Source organism: Loxodonta africana, chromosome 5, assembly GCF_030014295.1.
Source record: "Loxodonta africana isolate mLoxAfr1 chromosome 5, mLoxAfr1.hap2, whole genome shotgun sequence".
Taxonomy (NCBI): Eukaryota; Metazoa; Chordata; class Mammalia; order Proboscidea; family Elephantidae; genus Loxodonta; species Loxodonta africana.
Window position 1 is genome coordinate 107,421,227 of NC_087346.1, and position 25,695 is coordinate 107,446,921.

A 25,695-nucleotide genomic window follows, 5' to 3' on the forward strand; every position below is an offset into this window, starting at 1 on the left:
AAGGAACTATACCCAAGGAGACTCATCCACACCTACGCCTGATTATATTATGGGCTTTGAGTTAATGTTATAAAGGGATGAGATTTAGAGGTCCTGGGAAAATGGATGAGTTTATTTTGCATGTGGGAGGGATGTGAATTACTGTGGCCAAATGGTAGAGTGACAAGTTTAGTCCAAATATCTTCCATCCCAAGTGTTCTTAAAATGTGCCTTAGGTGGGGGGGCTTCTATGTTCCCTCCCTTTGCTAGGCAGGCTTGTGTGGAAATGATGCTGATTCCTGCAGCTAAATCACACATAACAGGTAATGTACCTTTTGACATGCTTGCTGGAACACTTGCACTAGACCCCTCGGGAAACAGTCTGACCACCCTGAACGTACAATGCTGTGAGGAAACTCAAACTAATCTACAGAGAAGCACAGCATGGTGAAGTCCTGAAACCAAACGAAGAGAGAGATGTCCTGGCAAGGCCCCAGCTGCTATAGCTCCTTACTATTCACCATGACTGCAGACCTAAGACCAGGGCCAGAATCACTCAGCTTAATCCTTCCTTAATTCCCACAGAAAACCGGAGATGACTATACAGATTGTTGTTTTAAACCACTAAGTTTTGGGATGATGTACAGCATTAGCTAACTGGAATATTATGTTTCTGGGAGAAATGTAATATGAATAAACAGAATTTAGACAAGATCACAAATTTATTTTCAACTCACCTGAACCAGAAATAAGCAATGGGTCAATACTGAAGAAAACATATCAAATTTTCATTCTCCTGGAATTTGCACAATTTTTGAACATGAACATTTGCTTTAAGGCATGTAGCTGTTTACTGTATATCGATTTATCTTCATGAATCACTTTCATATAATATTCAGATATGTGACTATTTTCTATCACTATAAAACACCATTACTTATCATTGTACTTAAAATTAACATACAGGCAATAAAATCATAAAATGAAGATGAGAGCTGCTGCATGTTTCTTTACATTTATTTATCATAATCATAATACAGCAAACACTGGAGAAAGATTTTTTATAATTTGTTGATGTGAAACTTAGAATTTAGGATTATGCTTGCTCCCCGCACCCACCCCAAGTCTACATGCAGTATTATTTACTTTCATACTGATTCTAGAGCATTACAATCTCTTGACGGTTTTATAAGGGTACCTTCGCCCTATAACTTTTAAAACAATTTCACAACTGTATACAATCATGGTATAATACCATCATTCATATAGTTCCCCAAGTGAGCATATTCACAATATTAACATTAAAATCTGTGTTTTTAAAACATCATAATAAAACAAACCACGAAAACACTAGCTTTAACAGTTTATGAGGACTGCTGCTGAACTCAAAGCATGCAGATATTCATGACCACCTAGATGAAGCTGGATATTGAAACTCCTTCAGTTGGTCCAATGATGTCATTTCTCACTCATCCCAAGTATCTCCATATTTGTTTACCTTGACTAGGAAAAAAGCACAAACAATTGATGATTCCAAATAATAAGTAAATTGCACTGTTTTGTTTGCAATTATAAGGATGAAAAGTTGTGTTTCTGTCATCTGAATAAGAGCATATGAGAGTCAAAATATAATTACAAAAAGGGGCTAGACAGATTTGTGAATAGGGGATTGGACATAAATATACTAAAGTACTATGTAAGAATTTCACATAAATATTTGATCCTCAAAACAGTCTTGTAAATACAATCCCATTTTAAAAGTGAGAAAACAGATTAGTAACTTGCCCAAGGTACAAGCCTAATAAAACAAGTAGAACTGAAATGTGAACACAGGTCTGTTTAAGTCCAAAGTCTGCATGCCTTTACAACTTTACCGTACTATCTAAATAAACGTGGCATATATTGCAGCACATATTTTTTTTAAAACCCCAGTATGGGGGGAGGGAGAACATTTTAATTTTATTTTCCCCAAAAGACACGGTAATAAAAATGGTCAAGTCTTCATGCTGTGGTTAATTCAATCTTCTCTCCCATGAGCAGTAATACTACTATCAAGAAGAAAGTGGTCTCCAATATTCCTGCACTTTAGGTGAGACTATATTTTGAAACACGTTCCTCTGCCTTCTCTTCTACATAGCCTTCATCTGTGAATTACAGCTCTTCAGAACACCAAGTGAATCATAACAAGGTAAAGAAGCAGTTCTCAGTGTGGACTAGGGACCTAAGACCCTTTCAGGGAATCTACAACATCAAAACCATTTTTATTATTATGCTAAGATATTACACGCCCTTTCCCCTCATCTTTTTGCCTTTTCCCTTGCTCTCATTCGCTCATGAATATAGTTTTCCAAAAGCTACATCATGTGTGATGGCATTACTGCTCTCACAGCTAGGGGAATACGTGTTCAAAAACTTCTCATTAGTCTTAATTCCAAATTTGGTAAATATCAATAAATATAATTCCTACAAACAAGAAATTTTTGAAGTCCTCAATAATTTTTAAAATGTAAAGAGGCCCTGATACCAAAAAGCTTAGAAACTTCTGATCTAAAGTACTGCATTACAAAAAACCAAAAAAACCAAACCCAGTGCTGTCGAGTGAATTCCGGCTCATAGTGACCCTATAGGACAGAGTAGAACTGCCCCATAGAGTTTCCGAGGAGCACCTGGCGGATTTGAACTGCTGACCCGTTGGTTAGCAGCCATAGCACTTAACCACTACACCACCAGGGTTTCCATTGCATTAATAGCTCATGCAATTAAGGCAGAAATGGGACGATTAACATTCTACACTTTATACTCTGATGTGCTCAAAAACGGGATTTCATGACAGGAAAAATTACCGGAAAAAAGTTAATGAATCAGCCCAGTTGAAACATAACTAACAGATTTCATTCCACATAGCAGTATTTATCTTAAAAAAAAAAAAAAAAAAGTAACACACATCATTGTGCGGAAACTACATTATATGAAGCCAGCAAAGACATCTGTCATAAAAAATTAAAGTGGCTATACATGTTTAAGATACTATTAACAGAAAAGTAATTCTATTTTTTTGTAAACAAATGTACTTTTTAAAAATTTGATCAAAGTTTACTATGTGTCACTCACTATCCTAGGTGATTTGCATACATTAACTCATTTGATTCTTATGACAGCCCTACGAGGGAGGTACTATTATCATCCCTAGTTTACATGAGCTGTCTAAGGCCAATGTACCTCTTTTTATTCAACAAACACAGTCCTAAAAAGTTGTCTATAAATCAAATTATACCTGAAAAAGAGTGATTCACTTACACTAAAGAGAAATTTATCTTTTTTTTTTTTTTGGCAAAGCAAAGCAATCTTTTATAATGAAATACTACTCCTTGATTTACCTGTTTAAGGCAAGGGAAGAATAGAATTTTAAAAATGTCAATTATAAATACATTATAAATCATATTACAGTTAGACACTGACCATTTGTAAAGGATATAGCCCATAACTTGCCAAAATCTCAAATTTAAGAATACCAAATAATCCACAATTTCCCTCCGTAAGATAAAACTTATGGACCCTGTAATCTACACTGTACTGCCATATTTTCTGTCTAGATTCTAGAACAGAACATTCTAGAACATTCATTGACACTATTTTACAACTGGCTTTTTATCTTGAAATTATATAAAGCACAGAAAAATCAGTTTTCTTTTCATAAAGAAAAAAAAAACTGATCACTTCACATTATGTCATACAACAGAACTTTAAGGTTGTTCACAGTCAAAACCACAAATATCAAATTCCAGCAAATGCCATAGGGCCAGATTTTCTTTTCTTAATCTCTATTACTACAGAAGGTCCAACCAAAATACTCCATTTCTGACCCTGCAATGCAAGGCACCTATGCTACGCAGACATAAAAAAGACAAGAAAAATATTACTTCCCGCCCTCATGGAGCTTACAGTCTAAAAATCTTCAAGTCAATTAGCAGAACAAAGCACCAATATGAGTCTTTCCATATTACAGAATAAAGGCTGATGAATGCATTAAGACATGTTAAGTATTTTTTAAATGACAAATATTAAGGAATTTTGCAGGTTACAATTCTATTTCAAAGCTAATTTTCTTACATCAATGGTATCACAAAAGTATTATCCATCATTATAAAAACAAATTAGAGCTCTAATAGAAAACAACCATTAACAATTACGAATAAAATTAAATAACCAATAAAAAATACTAAGGATTTTTATGCATTTTTGCATTCTTTGTGGCATATGGATCTCAAGAAGGTACACCAAGGACCTATTCCTTCTTCAATTTTTACAGCAGTAAATAGAAAACTTTGAAACAATGATACACCTTCTAAAATTTCTTAAGAGAAATCCTAAAATTTTACACTGAAACAGCTATAACACTGCACTGGAAATTCACTGTTCCATTAGAAGGAAACTTGTTTAAAAATTTACTTTGGGCAATGCATATCTCATCCAAAATGACTTTAAAATGAACTACGATTTTCTATGTTATAACTTAAAATTTATAATTAATTATAAAACAACAGTACCATTTAAAAAAAGTCAAACTCCTCTTCTGGAAATTCCTTTAAAGCTGGTTTGTAAGGCATAAAACTCTATTTCAATTTCACAAACGTAGAAGAAAATCTATTTCATTACTTAATCATGATTCTGTGGTTCTGTCAAAAGTGGCTACAGCCCAATTATCAACCTAACATCACAACATCTGGCTTTATGCAATAATGCATAATTAGAGGGAAAAAAAATAGAATCTCCAAGGTCATTTCTTATAAGGGAAAAATAGTCAAATGAATGCCTAATTTCCAAATTATATTAGAAATCTAGTCTCACTGTCTTAAGTCATACTACTATTAGGACTTCATTATTTTCTAACACAGAATGGCCTTTGGAACACATTAAAAATGGAAGAACTGATGAATGTGAAATAACTACTCTTTAAAAATTTTTTTATTTTGGTTAATTACCTGATGAATTAAAATCACATATTAACGTTTTTAACTAATGTTACAGTTCCAATTCTAAAAAGTAAAGTGATTTAGACTAAGCTATCATACCTTCTTTTTTTTATCATACCTTCTTTTTTTGGCACTCTTTCCTGCATAGGCCTGACTGAGGGGTCAGTCTTTTGTGTTAAAGTTACTTCATATGACTCTCTGTTCTTAGTCCTTAATTCCTCATATGTAATATTTTTTCTTTTAGGACTTTCTTCAATGTTGGGATCAGGTCCTAAAACAACAAACAGTTAATAAATGGTGATAAAAGAATCTGGCTTAGTCCAAAACTAAATTTTGCAAATGCTCCTTGGCTAAAAGATCAAATTATTACCACCATTTGAAGGGTATTATATTTTCCCCAAGATAATTAAAATACTAAATTCTACTTCCGCTTTGAGGCTTTTATTTCTAAAACTTAAAATCAGTATCAAAAGCAGAAAAAAATTAACCATGGCCAGAAAAAGAATGGATACTATAATATATAACAGCACAATTTAAACTCATTAAAATGAGTGTTTTAAACTGAAAGTTATTCATACTGTGTATGGGACTAGAGAAATAAATTCTAGTGGTGACCAAGTGAACAAAACTTGACAAAGCATAGCTTTTATTTTATTTAGTGATATTTCCAGTTAAATGTTACTATGACCATAGTCTATATATTAAGCAACTCCATTCTATATTAAGCAAAAACACTTGAAAATTTTACTACTGAAAAGTATAAAACATAGCCTTTAATCATAGTATACATTGTTTCACTTTGGTCTAATGGATACAATACTGAGGCAGAAGAAAATGCCAACTATAACTTGTGCCTGGGAACCAGCATTTACTCTTTATCTCTCCCAATGGTTAGAGTCAAAGTATGAACAATATATATTACCAGAGAGTCAAATACTGATGTTAAACAAGGAAATAATCATTCTTAATTTTGGATGACAGGACTAAATATTGAACATAGTTTGTAAAATGCATAACCAAGCAAAAAAAAGGCCACATAAACATTCTTATAGAAATTAACTAATCCTAACAAAACATTCAGTGAACAATTTAACTTACAAAGTCTTTACACCACACCAAAGTACTATTTTTTCAAAAAGGTTTTCAATGAGACATGCAAATTGGGTATATCACATCAACGTAATCATATTAATTAAAATAGTTTTTTAAAAAATCTTTATGGAAGTGGTACTATTTTGGAACTCAATGGTAAGGTCCCAGTGAATAATCAGAATTTTCAAAGCAACATAACTATACATTAGACAATGTTTTCAACCTTAATCTTTTATTTTGCTACAGTGTAAATTGAATGATTCAAAGCAAAAAGAACTTAAATTTCAATTAATTCTAATATTATGGTTGAAAACTAAATTTTTCTGGTTAAAGAAAAATGCAAATAATAATATAACCTTTCACTAGGTTTAAAAGCACTTTACATTTCATTTATATGACAACAGTAACGAACTAATTTCCCTTCACCAAAAATGATGGTATTTAAAAACTTCTAAAACAGACAGTGTGTAGTAGATTAGTAGTCAGGAACCTTGCTTCTTAACCCCACTCTGCCAACGACTAGCAAGTGTCCTTGGGCAAATCACTAAGTTTCATTGACTCCTGGTTTTCTCAACTGGAAGTTTGACTAGATGATCTCAAAAGTTCATTCCAGGTCTAATACTTCTTATTAAAAAGAAAAATTCTGTGATATATAATGAAAGTGTAAATAGAAAATTAGGGAGAATTTTCTCTACTTACAAAAGCCAAACTAAAATATTCTGCATTGTGCAATCATCAACAACAACTAACACATCACAAAACCAAACCTATTGCCTTCAATTCTGACTCAGCGACCCTACAGGGCAGAGGAGAACTGCCTAATAGGGTTTCCAAGGCTGTAAATCTTTAAGGAAGCAGACTGCCAATCTTTCCCGGAGAGCGGTTGGTGGATTGCCCACCTTTTGGTCAGCAGCTGAGCACTTAACCACTGCTCCACTTGCACTGTGTAAGGGGGTATGATTTACTACTTTGGGGAGGTTATAAAGAGCTGGAAGGAATAAGAAAATGTAAAATAGCACACTGACTTATATCTAACTGTAATAAACTGTAAGTTTCATGCCAGCTATGAGGGAGTGCTTTAGACATTGAAAGATGAAAAACTATAGATTTCTGGTAAGAGAAAGCAGAACTAAAAAGGGCAGGTAGGACTTAAATCAAAGGAAAATGTTCTGCTATGAGAGGACAACAGCTGGGGCAAAGCAAAGGAAGACCAGTGCTGGCCCCTGTGGGGAGCAATGGAAGACAGGCTAGCCTGGCTTGAAGAAGGGGGTCAGAAAACAGCAGTGATCAGATGGACGGCTGTTGTGGTGGGCGTAAGACATTCAAATATGGGTCTCGCCTAGGCTGTGGGCAGATATCAAAAGGCTTTTTGTTTACTTTTATGTAGAAAACAAATTATATAACATAGAATTCCTAATGCAATGGAAGAAAGGATACAAGTCATTACAAAGCAAGAATTAGTGAATGACTAGAATACAAGTAGAATGAATTTGGCCTTGAGAGTGCAAAAATGAGAGACAGTGAAGGACAAATAGAAAAGACAATGACTTTTACTACTTTCTCCTCATCTGCCCACCCCACACCTTCCCCTTCTAATTGGATGTCTTTGATTCCTACCTCACAGTGGGGGGAAAACTGAGAATTAAGAGACTCTCAAATCTTCTCATCGAAAATTAAGAATCTCTTTAATTATCTTAAGTTCCATCGTCTCCTGTCTCTTCTTCACTCTTAAGGTTAATAGCCTCTGCCCTCCTTTGCTCTAAAGCAGTACTATCCTATATAACTTCCTGCAATGATGGGAATGTCCTGTCTGCACTGTCCAATACAGTAGCCACTAACACTTGAAATGCTACCAGTGCAACTGAATTTTTAATTTTAATTAATTTAAATAGTGACATATGGCTAACGACTACTGTATGTCCTGACCTACTAGAACCCCTTCTGCATCCTCTCAAACCTTACTTGACCTATAATCAATTTCTCCTTCTCTAGTGCCTTTAACCTACATACAGACTTAAATCTCTCCCATCTTAAAGAAAAAGTCCTTCCTTCAACCTTGTGCATGTCCCACAGTCACTGGCTTATTACCTTCTTCACAGCAAGCTTTTTCAAGGAGTACTCTACAAGAGGTCCATAATACTTTAACCAAAACCCTTGGGTTCCCATGTGTTTCACAATTCAGTTTTTCAGATTTTAGAAAAGTATTACAATATCGATCTCTTATTTTACTTAATGTCCACCCAATCAGAGGTCTGAAGAAGCAATGAGAAAGCAAATACATTAATATTTCTACAGTGAAATCTAGGGAAAAGATCACACTAAGCCTATGAACAGCCTCATGTCAGTTCAGGTCAGGGTTTGCTACTAAGAGAGTTGAGGTCAGATTTTATCACAAACTAAGTTACTTAAAGAAAAAAAATTTTTTCTGCATTTCCAAGCTTTTTGGCTTTTAGGATTTCAGATAAGGAATTGTAGATCTGTACTTTGTTTCTAATTCCTCAACCTTTCACTGAAAGTTAATTTGAAGAAAGAAAGAAAACTAATGTTTACTGAGAGCCTACTACCTGCCAAAGCACTGTCATTGATTATGTCATGTAATTCTAACAGTTCTTTAAAAAAAAGGAAGTATTATTATCTCCATTCAGGAGACCTAGAAACTGGCAGGATCACAAATTAGTTACTTGTCCAACGTCACACGGCTAGCAAATGTCAATCACGATTCAAATCCAGGTCTTAACCCAAAGTCTATGGTCTTTCACTTACGTTGTGTGGTCTTCAAACAGACTAAGAGTTTCTAAGAGACAAGAGCCAGATCTTACTCATCTTTGTTTCCTTGATATCTAGCAGAGTACCTGACACCTACTAGTCTTCAAGAAATGTTGAATGAAAAACAGATGAATAAATGAACAAACAAACATGTTGAGTTTAGGCTGATGGTGGAACATATAGGTGATATCCAGAAGAAAATTTCATCAAATAAAGTTTATACATACGTTGGACCATAAAATGCTGAAATTCATTTCAAGAGAAGTTTCTACCTTGGGCAATATGATCAGTAATACCAGTGGCAGTAGATTCATTCATGGAAGCACTGAATGGAATTGGTTCATAATGAGGAAGTGTATCTTTTTCTATGTCGTCTGCTGCTGGGGATGTCACAAAAGAGGAATGACCACTGACATCTGAGTCATGTTTAGACTTTTGAGAATAGTGCCTGAAAAAGAAAATCATACTACATAAGAAATATGAGTCATTGCTTAAACCTTATTTAAAGACATATATTAAGATATAAAAATAAATTATCTTCTTTTCTAAAACAACCATATAATTTTTAACATAATTATTTATAAACACTAGTCTCTTTCTGCCACAAAAACATTACAAATATGTTCTGACCCCCACCCATATAACTTGAAAATAGTCACTCTTAAATTAAAAAAAAAAAATCTGTATCCAATTTTCTAATCATTAGGCTTCAGAGATAATTTTAAGGTGTTTTAAAGTTTCTTAGAAAGAATACTTCGAATTGGTCTAATTTCCGCAAATACGTCCAGTTCCTACATTAACTGGGAAGTTTCTTTTACAGCCAGCAGTCCACACAGACACTATTTTGCTACTTAAAATACAGGTATAATATTACCTAGAATTTGGTTTACACTTCCTGCCATTTACGATAATAATTTACTTACCAATCCACTTAATTATCTTATTTATCTACCTATCCAGATAGACAGATTCATTTATCTATACTCATACAACACAAAAACCAAACCATAGTCTAAAGCAAACCAGTAAGAGGATTAAACATTGTCTCATTTACTAAGACTTAGGAGTTTGAAATTTTTAACATTCGAAAGTTTAAAAACATTTATTTTGATGTAATTACAAGTAAAATGATCCCATTACAGAAAGTTTGGAATAAGGGGAAAAAATCTTTAACACCAGTATCATCATCTTGGTTGATATGGGAGGTATATCACCTTTCAATATTTTTACAAGAATATACTCTCAAAAGAGAGATAACTGTATATGCACATAACTTTGCACTCTGCCCTTTTCAGTTTATTAAAAGCATTTCATCATGTTGCTTCATAAGACTTCATAATCCTATTTTTAAATAACTTCACAATGCCCTATTAATGGAGATAATTTACTTAACTATTCATTTCCCTTCACTAGAAATTAAGTTGACTCCAGTTTTTCACTATTAAAATAAAATCATAATCTTTGTGCCCATATTTTTTGTTTTGCATTTTGACTAGATTCACAGAAGTAAAAAAACTCAGAGTTCTAAAACGTTATCACCTCCCCCCACAACAAACGCTGACAAAACACTATCCAAAACACTTGTACCAATTTATGATACTGGAAATGTATTCAGATACCAGACCTCTTTTGAAAGTATTTAACAAAGAATTATTATTCTTTATATGAAGCTGGATTATCAACACAAATATCAATGTGATGTATTTTAAAGAAAATTAAACAGATATTTTTCTGCTTAATTCATTTTCTTGCTGTTTTAAACAAAAGAAGCATTAAAAAGGAAAGCTGAAGTTTGTTAAGTAATGGGAGATTGATAAAAGCTAGGAATTCAAGAGAAAACTCCAAATAACGTAATCAAAGGTATCTGTCAAGTCAAATCAAGATAAAATTCTTTATTCTAGGACATATAGTCCCAGTAGGATGGAAGTCTATATTTAAAACAATGGCAGCCAAGGCTTGCTCTACTTTTTAAAATAAAATTAGCTTTAACCTACAACAAAATGGCAAGTTTCCAATGTCTCCAGTTGAGCAATGTTTCATGCCCTGAATTACGGCAATATTTGTTTCCTTGTAATTTTGAAGCTAAAAATTAAAAAACATTAAATAAAGATCAGAATCTGGCCTACCCAGGTGAAGATCGCCGTGCCTGTCCTGATCGTAAAGCCTCTCCAAGAGGGGAATTCTCAAGATTCTTAAACTTCTCTTGGCAAGTTTTCACGTAAGACAGCTTTCCAGCAAAGTAGCCCATGATACAAGCAACTTATTTGTTAAAAAAAAAAGTATGACAGTGTGAGTCAATGTACCTTTTTAGACAAAAATATTTCTCAAAGAACATTTTTAAACCAGTATGATCTAAGTGTGTCTTTGGTTTGGAGACTGAGATTCTTGAAATAATTTATGATAAAAGTACCATATTAAATCAAACTCATGCTTCAGAGATTCTGTGAATGAAATTCACTTTCCAAAAATAAGCCAAAATATAGCTGCTATCACATAAATCAACTCTAAATTCACTAATTACATTCTTAATATACACACTAAAGATATAATAGAAAGAGGAATAAAGAATCAAAATATTAATAGTTCTAGCCTAGTTGAGGGAATTTTGGCTATTTCTTTTCCTATAAAATGGGAATCATATCATTTGCCCAGTCAACTTCATATGACTGTTTTAAAATTAAGATAAAATTGGATACAACAAACCCCTTTAAGTAATTATGAAGTACTACCTAAATGTGGCTACTGTTGCATCAATATGAACGAAAGGTTAACCTGAAAGACTCATGAAAGTTTCAGGTACTCTTTCTCAGAGCTATTAAGCTTCTTTTCTATTAATCATATTGCAAAATGTAAACAAGTCATGCTGAAGAGATTTCTTTAAAAAATTAAGCTTAACTTTCAAATACACTTCACTTTGATTAATCAGACTATCTAGACAACTTTCTTTCCCTAAGGCAGACCAAGAGAATTTTTAAATACTGGATCTTTATAAAATAAATTTAAAAATTCTCATTACATTATAAAAAGAGGGGAAAAATGCCTCTCTTTCAAGTAACTCATGATTTTTACTGCTAACAATAAAATGCCCAAGTAGTCCACTTAAAGGCTTAAACTGATTTGTCAGTGCATATAACCATGTAATTCTATTATGAGTAAGATATGACAAAGTATTTGATAAAAACTAATGATTATGATTATTATAATGATTATACTTAGGTTAAAAAACCCTGTATATTCTTCAAAAAACACTCGTTGCCATCGAGTTGATTCCGACCCATAGTGACCCTATAGGACAGAGCAGAACTGCCCCATAGAGTTTCCAAGGAGCGCCTGGTGGATATGAACTGTGACCTTTTGGTTAGCAGCTATAACACTTAACCACTATGCCACAAGGTTTTCCTGTATATTCATAGACAATACCAACTAAATACAGTATTGTTTCATACTTACATATAAGTTTAGGGATGGAACCATACTTTGGATGACTTGAAAGGATTCCTAAAGACAAAAGAATAAATATTTCTGAGTAACATTAATTGTTAGAGGAAGATATATTTACATAATTAAGGTTAAGCGTGCAGTAGGTTTCACTAGAATTTCAAGTTTATGCCAAGACTATACAGGAAAATGACAAAGCTTATTGAGAGAAATAAAGGCTAAATAAATGGAGAAATATACTACGTTCATAAATTGAAATATTTAACACTGTGAAGATGGCAATTCTTGACAAATTGATCTATAAATTCAATGCAATCCCAATCCAAATCAAAACAAGTTTTTGCAAAAATTGAAAAGCATATTCTAAAAATCACGTGGAAGGAGAAAGGGTCAAGGATAGCCAAGGCCAAATGACTTGCACACGACATTTTCCCAAAGAGAAAACACAAATGGCCAAGAAGCACATGAAAAGATTCTTAGCATCATTAACCAATGTTGTTGTTTTGACTCATAGGTACCCTATGTGACAGAGTAGAGCAGCTGCATAGGATTTTCTAGGCTGTAATCTTTACAGGAGCAGATCGCTAGACCTTTCTCCCATGGAGCAGCTTAACCATTGCACCACCAGGGCTCCTTTATTAACCACAAGGGAGACACAAATCAAAACCACACTTTACCCCCACTAGAATGGTTATGATTTAAAAAAACAGAAAATGACACGTGTTGGTCAGGATGTGAAGAAACTGGAACCCTCGTTCGATGACAGTGGGAACGCAAAATAGTATGGCATGGTATAGAACAGTTTGGCACGTCCTCAAAAAGTTAAACATATAACTATCATATGACCCACCAATCCCAATCCAGGTATATACCCAAAAGAACTGAAAGCAGGAACACAACAGAAATCTGTACACCAATGTTCACTGCAGCACTAGTCACAATAGCCAAAAGGTGGAAACGATATAAATGTCCACCAACAGATGAATGGATAAACACAACGTGATACACATACAATAGATTACTTAGCCATAAAGAGAAATGAAGTCCTGATACATGCTACAAGATGGATGAACCTTGAAAATATTATGCTGAGTGAAATAAGTCAGTCACAAAAGGACAAATACTGTATGATTCCACTTATATGAAAAAGGCAAATGTATAGAGACCAATGTCTATTAGTGGTTTCCAAGGGTAGGAGGGAGGAGAAAGGGGGAGTTAGTGTTTAGGCAGCAATGAGTTTCTCCTAATGGTGGTGGAATAATTTGGAAAAGGAGAGTGGTGATTATTGCACAACACGATAAATGTAATCAGTCACTGAATTAAACATGAAAAATTGTTGAACAGGCCAAAAAAAAAAAAAAATCAGTAAATGGTAAAACATATGCATAATCAGTGACAGACTGCAATGGCTTAAAAGAAGAAATTAAGTGCTCATTTGAAAAGTTTGGCTTCACATGGAGGTAGCTGGGAGCAGTTGGAAAGGGTTATGAAAAAGGGTATTTCCTTTCTATGTTCTCAAGGTAGAAGACACCCAACGTATTTGTGTGTTTTGAAAGATAGGAAATGAGCAGGGGTCGGGGGGAGCAGTTAAGACTGTGTTGAGTATGAGACACTGTGGGTGAAAACATACACAAAATACAACGGATTTTGATTTTGTCTTGTGGGATTCCTCAATTCCTTTCCTAAAGTCTCTTCTTCAAAACCTAGTTAATCATTTCCCCTGGTTCTGCCTTAGCAATTTAATGGAGTTTTCATTCCGCCCCAAGTGATTCTGCCAGTGTAGACAGGTCGGTCTCCTGACTGCCTGTCCCAATAGTCCTGCTTATTGTCCTGATCATGAGGTCCTTCCTTCTGCAAATATTCTTCCTTCTCCTTTGACCTAAATCTTGCCCAATCCTGCAAAATTCACTTATTCCCAAAAAACTTTCTTGATTATAACAGCCCCACAGAGATCTTTTTTCCTTGAACACCTGCAGCTCTTGGAGTCTCTACTACACAATTCAGTAGCTTATTAAGCATTTGATTATATTCTCTATTTGCTTCAATGTCTGGTTACATTGTTTCCTCAGAGGAACTACTGGCAACTCTTAACATTTCTTTCATAGGACCCTCCCTCCATGCCTAACTTCAGTCATTACTAGTTAAATGACAAATTAGATTAAGACAAATAAAACGGAAGTAAAATAACAGACACTATAAATTCTCCATTCATAACTCCTTGTGCCAGTTCTTCCTTAAAACAAACGATTAAAATTTTTTTTTCCCAATATGTTATTTTTTCCCAATCCCAGTCTATATAACCACTTAGTCTTAAATGACATATGATGTGCATATATATCCTCATTTGTTCCCACGTTTAAGATTATTGTCACGGTAGCACGTTGTACGGAGGTTCTTCGGAGTTTTTTTTTTTTTTAATTGTGCTTTAAGTGAACGTTTACAAATCAGTCTCTCATACAAAAATTCATATATACCTATGCACTCCTAGTGGCTCTCCCCCTAATGAGACAGCACACTCTTCCTCTCTACTCTATATTCCCGTGTCCATTCAGCCTGTCCCAATCTGCCTTCTCACTTCCCCTCTAGATAGGAGCTGCTCACATAGTCTCACGTGTCTACTTGAGCCAAGATGCTCACTCCCCACCAGTATCATTTTCTGTTTTACAATCCAGTCTAATCCCTGTCTGAAGAGATGGCTTTGGGAATGGTTCCAGTCTTGGGCCAACAGAAGGTCCAGGTAATATGACCTCCACGGTCCTTCTAGTCTCAGTCAGACCATTAAGTCTGGTCTTTTCACAAGAATTTGAGGTGTGTATCCCACTGTTCTCCTGCTCCCTCAGGGATTCTCTGTTGTGTTCCCTTTCACGGCAGTCATTGGTTGTAGCAGGGCACCATCTAGCTCTTCTGGTCTCAGGCTGATGTAGTCTCTGATTTATGTGGCCCTTTCTGTCTCTTGGGCTCATAATTACCTTGTGTATTTGGTGTTCATTCTCTTTTGCTCCTTGTGGGTTGAGACCAATTGATGCATCTTAGATGGCTACTTGCTAGCATTTAAGATCACTTTGAGAGTTCTTTAAAAAACAATTTTTTTTTTTTAACCAAAGGGGGGGGATCCTCCCACTTCTCTCCAAAACTACTTTTCTCAACTAGTTTTTTCAAGACTACTATGCCATACTGCTAAAGCGAAAAATGTAAACTTCCTAGTCACATTTTAGGAGGACCTAGTCAATTCAAAGCAGCCATTTTTTTAGGCTGTGCGGAGGCCATTCTAAGGTCATGTCATCCATTTCTGGACACCTTCCTATTCTCAGGTAGATGCGTTCACAAAGTAAATAATAATGAGCAGTTCTACAGCTTACATTACTAAATTTTACGATACAGAGACTGATACATTTAATATTTAATCTCAGCTCAACTCCACATATGAACATGTTGCACTATTTAAGACAAGAGACGAGAAAACAAGAAAGCCTCCTCGGAGAATTATTAAAAACAGATTAGCTGCCAGACTCTTGAGATTCTAATTTTTTATGTAACGTTATACCCCTCAGATTCTAATTTTTTATTTATGTTATACCCCTCCCTTTCCAGATGACTATGAGGCAAAGCTGATTTTGGGAGCTACTGATCTCTAAACCAGTATGTAAGAATCACCTGCAGTTTGTTAAAACAGATTTCCAGGTCCTGCCTGAAAGATTCCAGTTCAGCAGGTCTGGGATGGGGCCTGTGAATTTGCATTCTAATAAGCTCCTAAATGATAGTGATACTGGTGGTCCACCTAGATGCCATTTGCCTCTCTATCTCCCTGCAAATCATTCCCAGGTTTTTACTTTCTTGCTCTTATAGACTGTTAATGTGCTGTAGTACAGGACAGTATTAGATTTTGAAAACAAGATATGAGTCAATGGGTCCATGGAAACATAACTCTTGTGATGTTATATAAGTTTATCAATGATAATGTTTAATATATTTATCTGAAAATCAGAAAAATAACATAAACATGATGATATCCAATGTACAAAATAAACTCAAAAAGTTTAAACATTTACCTTTACTAATTAATCCTTGAGTTATCAACACACTTGTTGCAGCCAAAGGCACAGCTATAAAAGAAAAAGAACTTGTTAACATCAACAAAAGGAAAAGGTTTTATCTGCATTCATTAGGGTAGATAAATGAGTATCAATAAAACTATCTAAGTATGCAGCACAATTAATACCTGTAAAAGAGACTTTTTCATTTTTAAAAAATGTACTGTATACAATCAGAGAAAAATAAAAGGAGCATTTTAATTAAAAATAAATTAAAATATTAAACAATTTAATTCAAGAACCATCTTAAATCTACATGACTCCAAAACAGCACTAATATCAATTGGAGCCCTGGTGGCACAGCGGTTAAGAGCCCAGGTTACTAATCAAAAAGGTCAGCCGTTCAAATCCACCAGCTGATGCTTGGAAACCCTATGGGACAGTTCTACTCTGTCCTATAGGGTCACCATGAGTCAGGGTAGACTCAACGTCAACGGAGACTGAGAGAGAATATCAACGAGGGCCCTTTGTGGCGGAGTAGTTAAGAGTGCAGGCTAATCAAAAGGTCAGCAGTTCGAATCCATCAGCTGCTCCTTGGGAACCCTATGGGGCAGTTCTACCCTGTCCTACAGTGTTGTTATGAATCAAGATTGACCCCACGGCAGTGGGCTAATATCGATTAAGAAAACACAGTCTCGTAAAATAAACAATGTCATCAGTGAGTATTGTGCTCTTAAAAAAAAAAATCAACTATATGAGGATCAAAACTGTCAATATTTACTCTAAAACAAAGATGAAAGGTAAGGGTGGGTCAGGGTAGCTAGAATAATAGAAACAGAACCAGAATGGAAATAATGAGAACATCGACACATTGTGAAAAATGTAACCAATATCACTGAACAATATGTATAGAAATTGTTATATGGGAACCTAATTTACTATGCAAACTTTCACAAAAACACAGTATTATTTAAAAAAAAAAAAAAAAGACAACATGGAAAATTGTGTCCAAAAGTTACATGTGGAAAGAGAGAAAAAAAGTGGGGGGGGGGGGGGGAGGAAAAGCAAGAAGCAAATTACAAACAAGAGCCACCAAAAAAAAAAAAAAAAACAAGAGCCACTACATAGCAGTAACTAAATTCCACACCATCAGTGTCTTAAGTGCATTATCTCATTACTTTTTACCATCTTATCTACCTTATCTCTAAGGTAAGCAATGCTGTTACCTCCCCTTTTAAAAATAAGGAAATTGAAGCTTAGAGATGTTAAATAACATGTTCAAAACTATATAGCTAGTTCAACGGCAGGTCTAGGATTCTCATAAAGTCTGTCTGATAGCAGATCTCAAGCTTTTAAGCTCCACGTTACACTGAGTGAACCAAAACACAAGGTAAATTTGCGCACAATTATTTGGTGATTGAGGCAAGAATTAAAAAGCACATATTTTAAATACTAATGTTCTTTCTTCTGAACTAGTGAACTCCTTAAGACTATACGCAATTATGTCTATATATGCATATTAATCCAGAGTGAAAATTGCAAAGCTCTCATCATAATCTCAAAGGGGTTCATAATTTTAAAACAGCTGTGAATCACTTTTAAATATCAATACTGTCCAAAAGAATTTTCTACAACAACAGAAATAGTCTTTATCTGTGACTTCCAACTAGACAGTGTGTAGAAAAAGAGTCAATTAAGGTCCCTGGGTGATAAAAGGAAACCCTGGTGGCGTAGTGCTTAAGTGCTACAGCTGCTACCCAAGAAGTCGGCAGTTCAAATCTGCCAGGCGCTCCTTGGAAACTCTACTGGGCAGTTCTACTCTGTCCTATAGGGTCGCTATGAGTCAGAATCGACTCGACAGCAGTGGGTTTTTTTTTGGGTGACATAAATGGTTCGCGCTTGACTAACCTAAAACTTGGCTGTTGGAACCCACCAGCGGCACTGTAGAAGAAAGGCCCAGTAACCTGCTCCTGTAAAAATTACAGCCAAGAACACACTATAGAGCAGTTCTACTATGTAACACATAGGGTCGCTGTGAGTCAGAATCGACTCAGTGGCAGTGGGTTTGGGTTTTCGTTTTTAGTGTGCAGAAAACACTCAACATAGCTGGCCTGAGACTGCTATCCTCAGAAAGGCCTGCTTGAAAGGTTGGTCCCTCGCTGGTTACCGGGAAATGAACTGATAGCTGCTTATACTGATATAAAATTTTCCCTAAATGATAAGTGGCTCACTGTGCCTGAACTTAAGAAGCCCTTGTGGCATAGTGGGTAAAGCGCTCAGCTGCTAACCAAAAGGTCGGCAGTTCAAACCCACCAGCCACCCTGTGGGAGAAAGATGTGGCAGTCTGTTTCTGTAAAGATTTACAGCCTTGGAAACTCTATGGGGCAGTTATACTCTACCCTGTAGGGTTACTATGAGTCAAAACTGACTCAAACACAGTGGGTCTGGTTTGGGTTTTTGGTGCCTAAACTGCTTGTACAAATATGGTTTTTGGTGAACATCTACTTTCTTTCTGGGAGTCTGGAATTTTGGTACGTGCTAGGCCAAGGGTGCCTACGTGATCAGAGCCCAATAAAATCTTGGGAGTTGAGTCTCTAATGAGCTTCCCTGGTAAATAACACTTAATGCATGTTGTTACAACTTGCTGCTGGAAGAGTTAAGCGAGTCCTGTGTGACTCCCTTGGGAGAGGACTCTTGGAAACTTGCACCTGGTTTCTTCTGGACTTCATCTCATGTCCCTTTCCCTTTGCTGATTTCGCTTTGTACCCTTCTGCTGTAATAAATTTTAGCCATGAGTACAACTATATGCTTAGTTCTCTGAGTCCTCCTAGTGAATTACCAAACCTAGGGGTGGTCCTGGGACTCCCAAGCCACTTGCTACATCTGGCTACCTTGCACTTGAAATGTGGCTAGCACAACTGAGGAACTGCGTTTTTAATTTAATTTAAATAGATACATATGGCTGGTGGCTGGCAAAATGGACAGTGCAGCTCCAGACCAGGTGTCAGCAATTATATTCTGTAAAGAACCAGAAGATAAATATTTCTGGCTCTGTGGGCCACAAAGTCTCTGTCACAACTACTCAACCACTGTTTTAAAGAAAAAGGACCTGGAAACAATACATATAAAAAAAAAAATGACTCTTCTCCCCTCACAGCAATAAAATGCTACTCTAAATTCATAATTGTTTTCAATTCAAACTTTTATTTCATTTAATCACAATAGCACTAATAGGCATTTAATAAAGCTAGCTAAAACATATAATAAAGTAAATTAATCCTCCTAACAATCTCACGAGACAGATTCTATTACTCCCATTTTACAGATAAGGAAACTGGGGCACACAGACATCAGGAACTTGCCCAAAGTCACACAGCTAATAAGTGGTGGAGCTGGGATTTCAGTGAAGACAACTGGGCTCCAGAGTTTTTGCTCTTATCCGTACATTTGCACTGTCTCATTCGAAAACCAGTAGTACACATGCACGGAAAATTACTCATGGAATCTATAAATGATACATGAAACAAATATGAATTCACACACCTTTTCAGTAATTCCAGACATTAAGACTACTGTAATACGTAATACACATTAAACTGATCCTTTATGTACAGATTCTCTTACTACCTGTGTGTTTGGGCACACATACAGCTGGGTTTTTTGTTTTATTTACTTATTTTTGTCAGTGCATAGGGCCACATTTTAAGCGCCTGGAAATAAGATGCCTTCAGTTATACTCTAAGATTAACAGAAAGTAGATGAGAATAGAAATAAACAAAATCATCTTAAAGAAGAGAATGTCCTACACCACGTCTAATTTTAAACCATGATGAATACAATTAACAGACCTCAAAAAAACATAAAAATTACCTTAGTGCTTTTCCCACAAATTTCTAAATACTTTCAGCAGTCTTTCATTTAATCAATAGTCACAAGCTGAAAATCTTCAAAGTGACATGGAATCCATTACACATACACATCTGTCTATATATACATATATATACACGTAATACACGTACATGAAACCATATTAAAAAAAAAACAAAACCCATTGTTGTCAAGTAGACTCCAACTCATAGCAATCCCATATGCTGCAGAATAGAACTGCTCCATAGGGTTTTCTTGCCAGTGATCTTTACGGAAGCAGATTGTCAGGACTTTCTTCCACAGCACCACAGGGTGGATTAGAACCACCAACCTTTAGGTTAGTAGTTGAGTGCAAACCACCACTTAAGCAGCCTACCCAGGGACTCTATATACTGCAAAGAACATCCTTACTTGAAGATACAAATGTTAAAGTACAATGCATGGCTATTAATGCTTCTGATAATTTCATACTGAGTTTCCTTTGTTGTATGGTTACAGACAAGGTGCTAAATATTTTCAAAGTTTGATGTTATTACAATATGCAACACCTATGTTATCTGTTTTAACAATCAACCATTACTAATGCATTCATTTTCTGGCTGCTGCAATTTCCCAGTAATCTTGAAATGACATATAGCTAACAAGCCACTTTAGCCTGTCCTTATTATATGCTTATGCTTTCTGTTCTCCAACCTGTGATTAATCTATTTTAACACAAGCAATTACTCAGCCTTCTATTGTTCACATACCAATGTCCTACTTGTGGCAAACAACAATCAGGCATACTCAGGTATCCTGCCTACTTATCACTGCCCTTTATTGTACTTCTAGCATAATGCTGTTACAGCTGTTTAGAATGTTAAACATGTATGGAAACAAATTTGTCAGCAAGAAATAAATCTGGACATTGTATCTATGCAGCTATTAGCCTAACATTAAAATGATCCCAAACCTTATCAACCAAATTGTCTTTTTCTTAATTCTCTGTGTGATAAACAGACTTGAAAATGGATTTTATTCTATCTCTACTCTGTAATTCTCAAAGATAAAAAATCTGTTGCAGAGTATAACTGGGTCTCTGAGAAATTATTTCCATTCTACAGGAGGTGAGAATTTTTTTTTAAAGCCCTTGGTTTATGACTAGAAATCTAAAACAATTATCCACAGATGGAGATTACATTATCATCACCTAATTTTTACTTAGGTTCTTTGTGGCTTGAAACTTTTGCAAGTCTCAGAATATAAGACTGAGGATAAAACGCAAAAGATTCTATCAGAACTACTACTACCTTAACTGCTCTTTCTTAGTCTTTGTTGATTCTTTTACCGCCACTTATTCTCTTATCCATGAGTACTACCCAAACTTTGTCATTTATTCTATCATTCCTAAATATTATTCACATGATAGACACTGTGACCAGTTTTATGTTTCTATTTCTACACTTGATTCCTTGGTGAATTCACTAACACAGCTACAACAAAAATCCTAATTTCTCATGTATATCTTTCCTTCTATCTCTAGTTGCTTACATACCTCCCATAATTGAACACTGCACCATGAACTCAAAATATCCAGCCTAAACTTATTTCCCCCTCCAAACAATACCTTCTTCAAACTACACGTTTTGATCAGTAATACTGCCATTCTTTAGTCTCCTATTCTGGATATCTTGAAGTTATTATTTAACTTTTGCCTTTCCTTCAATCCTCCTTAGTCAATCTCTTAAAAAAAACCTTGTTATGTGTCCTTTAAAAAAGCTCTCATTGCCATCCCATCTTCTCCAGTCCAAGTGACACTAGCTTCAACTACATCTCCTCAATGACGATGTCTGTCTGGGCTATTGCTTCAGCTCATAATGATTTCACTGAGTACAACTTCTTATCCTTCTGTTAACTAGTCTCCCTTAAAAAAAAAAAAAAAAATGTATCACCAACTCCGGTCAAGAACCTAAGATTTATAATGAATCAAACCTTTAAGTCCTTCATATTACGCTTTACTTTCTACCCCCAAAAAGAGGCCTGTTTCATTCAGATTAGCCTCAAGACTCTAGAAAGAAATCAGGTTATTGCAGATTCTGTGCCTCTGCTCACTATTCCTTTTCATCTAGATGCTCCCTTCCCTTTTTTCTTCACTTAAGTCCTACTAGTTGTTAAGCCTCATTCGTTTAACCAAGCCTTTTTAAGCTAAGTTGGTTCAAATTAATTTATTTTCTTAAAATTCCTGTTGCAGCTATACACTTAGTCTTTCTCTAAATGTTTCATGCCTTAGCTCTGTCTCAACTACATTATAAAACTACCTCAAGAGAGACTGCTCATAAAACTTATATACCAATCACAGTAACATGCGCAATATAAGCACGAATACTAGGCAAACTGATGAAAACATAAATTTGTTCAACTGCTTAAGTCACCCTTTTTTTTTTTTTAATTTCCTCCCTTTTTGTTAAGATTACCTTACCTGAAGACTGCACTCTTCAGGCACAACACTATGGTTTTCTTGAAAAGTAATTAAGATTATGTTCTGTGTTACTTCCAACATCCTCTGTATTTAAAAAATAAAATCTTCATGTATATAATCTCTAGTCAGAAATCTAGAGCTGGTAGTGTAACAACATTTCACACTGATAAAGGGAAACTAACCAGTTCTTATTACGTAATGGTTAAAAGCTGAGTTAAAATCATGAGTTTTCGTTTCAGACATGCCTGGCTTCAAGCCCAGACATCACAACTTACCAGCTTCATAACACTAGGCAATTCATTTAACATCTCTAAACCTCAATTTCTTCATCTGTAAAGTGAAGATAATTATCAACCTTACTGAACTGTTTTGATATAATCCACGTATATTCAGTAAATGCTATCATTATTATTGCCAAAATTACCTTATCATCTTGAAAAAAGTTCTGGAAACTATTACTTTAAAATGTGTACAATTCACCTCTATTTCCTTAATCTAATCAATCCCCGTTAGCAACAACCTCAGTACATTGACAAGTTTACCAATTTGTCCTATATACAGTCATTATAATTTCAGGTACTAAAGGTCAAATTATGTTGATTAGAAAATTTAACTTACATCTGAACCAGAAACTTTCATCATTGCATTCGGCAAAGACCCTTCTTTCTTCCTCTGTTGGAATATAATCAGCCCCTATGTCTTTTTACCAAAGAAAAAAGGAAAATATTAAAACACCCATATAAAAAAAACTAAGTCTAAATATTAACAAAACACACAATTTTTCTATCACATAATGAAACAACTGGCTTGTAAACTTTTAACAAACTTTGACTTCAGAAAGAAGTTAGTACTACTATCTGCTAGTTAAGACTAGCTACTTTTACACAGTGTGCAAGGACCTGGCGCAAAATGAAATGTCTGATCTCCTGTTCAAATCATTATTATAATTTCAAGATGGTAACAGCACAGCATTAAACCAAGCACAGGGCTCTGTTTGACTGCCCATGAAGCCAGCCCTGCTTCTATCATTCAAGGCAGTGAAAATTTCTTTACATAGAAAGTGTTTCTAATTATAAAAACTTGATAGTTACTGGGAATTGGTCTTGGAACTTCTGCATTCGGCTCTCGAAAATCGGCCCTCCCATTCATCTTCCCTGTACCAAAAACATTTGTATTAAGTATTAGAGAAGAAAACAAAATATGTCAACAAAAACTAGATATTTATGATATAGTAAAAATACTAGTCTATGAGGCAATCAATCAACAAATATTTACTAACCACTCCATCTTAAATATAGGGTAACTATGAGTCAGAATCGACTCGAGGACAGGTACAGTACATCTTCAGTACGTGACATAAAAAGTTACCTAAATGAAAAAGTTACAACCCTATTAATTTGGAACTGATTATTTGTGTTAGGTCCTTAATTGAAAAAAAAATAATTAGGTGCTTTGTAAGTATTTACCAACTGATTAATATCAAATTAAGATATAAAAGGCTATCAATAAAACAACAGCCATACTTTCCCTCCTGAAGCTTGTTTATTTCACATTATTCTGTATTTTGGTCTTTTCATAAATCTATGCATAATAATTAAGATAATTCTCCAAAACAAGAAAAATCTCAAAAATCCTATTTGGGCTTCGATTTAAAAAAATGAAAGGTTGCTGTTAGCTGCCTACAAATCCACTCCAACTCATAGTAACCCCATGCATAACCAGAGGAGATGCTGCCGATCCTGCGCCTTCCTCACAATAGCAGGTATGTTTGAACCCACAGTTGGAGCCACTATGTCAATCCATCTTGTTAAGGGTCTTCCTTTTTTTGCTGACCCTCTACCTTACCAAGCATGATGTCCTTCTCCAGGGACCGGCCCCTCCAGATAACGTGTCTGAAGTAAGCAAGAACTGTCTTGCCATCCTTGAAACAGTTATTAGGAAACATGCAACCTTTCCCAGAAAACAGTACTCCAAAAAACTGTAATAATAAAAGACGTCATGTCTTTCTCCCTGTGGTGTAAATCTAACAGCAAATTCTGCATCCTCCAAAAAGAGTCTAAGAAGAATATATAGGAGTGGCGCAGCGGTTAAAGCACTAGGCTGCTAACCAAAAGGATATAGGAGATTTAAAAAATATCCGGCATTTCAAGAAAAAACATTTTTATTTTTTTCATTTAGATTCTTTCTACCCATGCCTCTGGACTTGAGACCAACAGATCATATAACTATATTTTACAGCGTTTACATAGTATGATTATTCCCATTTAAAAAAAAAATTGCACGAAACGGGAAATGACACACAAATAGGACAGCAACTGGGTCTTTCCATAATTCATTTATTCAAAAAGCCATCACTGAGCGTCCACTACGTGCCAGCCCCTTAGCTAGGGAAAAGGAACAGAAAGGCTAAGCTAAATTCATCGATACAGCGTGCTGAAAAACTACTTATATTCTAAAGCAACCGTTTAAGAATTAAAACGCAGCATCCTAGAAAACCCTAAAAAGAGACTATCAGGGTTGACAGAGCCCCTTTGTACAAGTCCCCTTTACACAATACCATTTTAATCTCTTAATTTAGAAGAAAAAACTACACTGGACCGGTTTCGGCTGAATACTGTTGGTTCCCGCACTCCATCCCCCACCCACTATCTCCACTACCCTACTCTCCCAGCTGCATTTACTGACTGCGTACCCCCACCCTACCCGTCACCAGGGATCTCTCCGGTCCGCACCCTCCATAAATATTCCCTCGCCTCCCCGGTCACCACCACTCAGGAGCTCGAGACCCGAGGCGCGATCGGCGCACCTTCAAAAGCGGGAAAATGGCGGAAAGTACGGGGTAGCAGAGTGGCTACGCTGAGGTGGTGAGTGAGCAGGTGGGGCAGAAGGGGGCTCTCTGCGTCACCTCACCCACCTCCGACGACAGCGGCGGGCGACCGAGCTGCAAGCACGGTCAATCCGGGGCAGAAGGCCCGGAAACGACCTAGAGGGAGGGGGGGAGCGCGCGTAAACCTGGAAGCGTACGGGCAAGCGAGGGGGGTGGGCAAGGTAGAGACTAGGCTGCCCAGAAGTCACCCACATAAAAAGGGCT

At 35.7% G+C, this 25,695-nt stretch overlaps 1 protein-coding gene across 5 annotated transcripts; it reads right to left on the reverse strand.

The window, feature by feature from the left end:
- Positions 1 to 978: 978 nt before the first annotated feature.
- Positions 979 to 25,695, reverse strand: OCIAD1 (OCIA domain containing 1). Of its 5 annotated transcripts, none has more exons than XM_010595667.3 (9): positions 25,519 to 25,695; positions 23,696 to 23,758; positions 23,223 to 23,303; positions 16,298 to 16,351; positions 12,261 to 12,308; positions 10,937 to 11,069; positions 9,083 to 9,258; positions 5,071 to 5,223; positions 979 to 1,482 (listed from the first exon to the last, which is right to left on the reverse strand). In XM_010595667.3, the coding sequence occupies exons 2-9, from the start codon at positions 23,751 to 23,753 to the stop codon at positions 1,445 to 1,447; spliced, it is 741 nt and encodes a 246-aa protein (XP_010593969.2). In that variant the 5' UTR covers positions 23,754 to 23,758; positions 25,519 to 25,695; the 3' UTR covers positions 979 to 1,444. The 5 variants fall into 5 exon arrangements, with proteins under 5 accessions (XP_010593969.2, XP_003415918.2, XP_023410813.2 ...); XM_003415870.4 differs by having other exon boundaries at positions 25,411 to 25,694; XM_023555045.2 differs by lacking the exon at positions 25,519 to 25,695 and adding an exon at positions 25,337 to 25,356.

Excerpts from the sequence above, each read along its gene's own strand:
- OCIAD1 (XM_023555045.2), bottom strand. Across the intron at positions 9,259-10,936 it reads GCACGGCGATCTTCACCTGG|GCACTATTCTCAAAAGTCTA; the intron begins GTAGGCCAGATT and ends TTTCTTTTTCAG. Across the intron at positions 1,483-5,070 it reads AAGAGTGCCAAAAAAAGAAG|TCAAGGTAAACAAATATGGA; the intron begins GTATGATAAAAA and ends CTTTTTTCCTAG.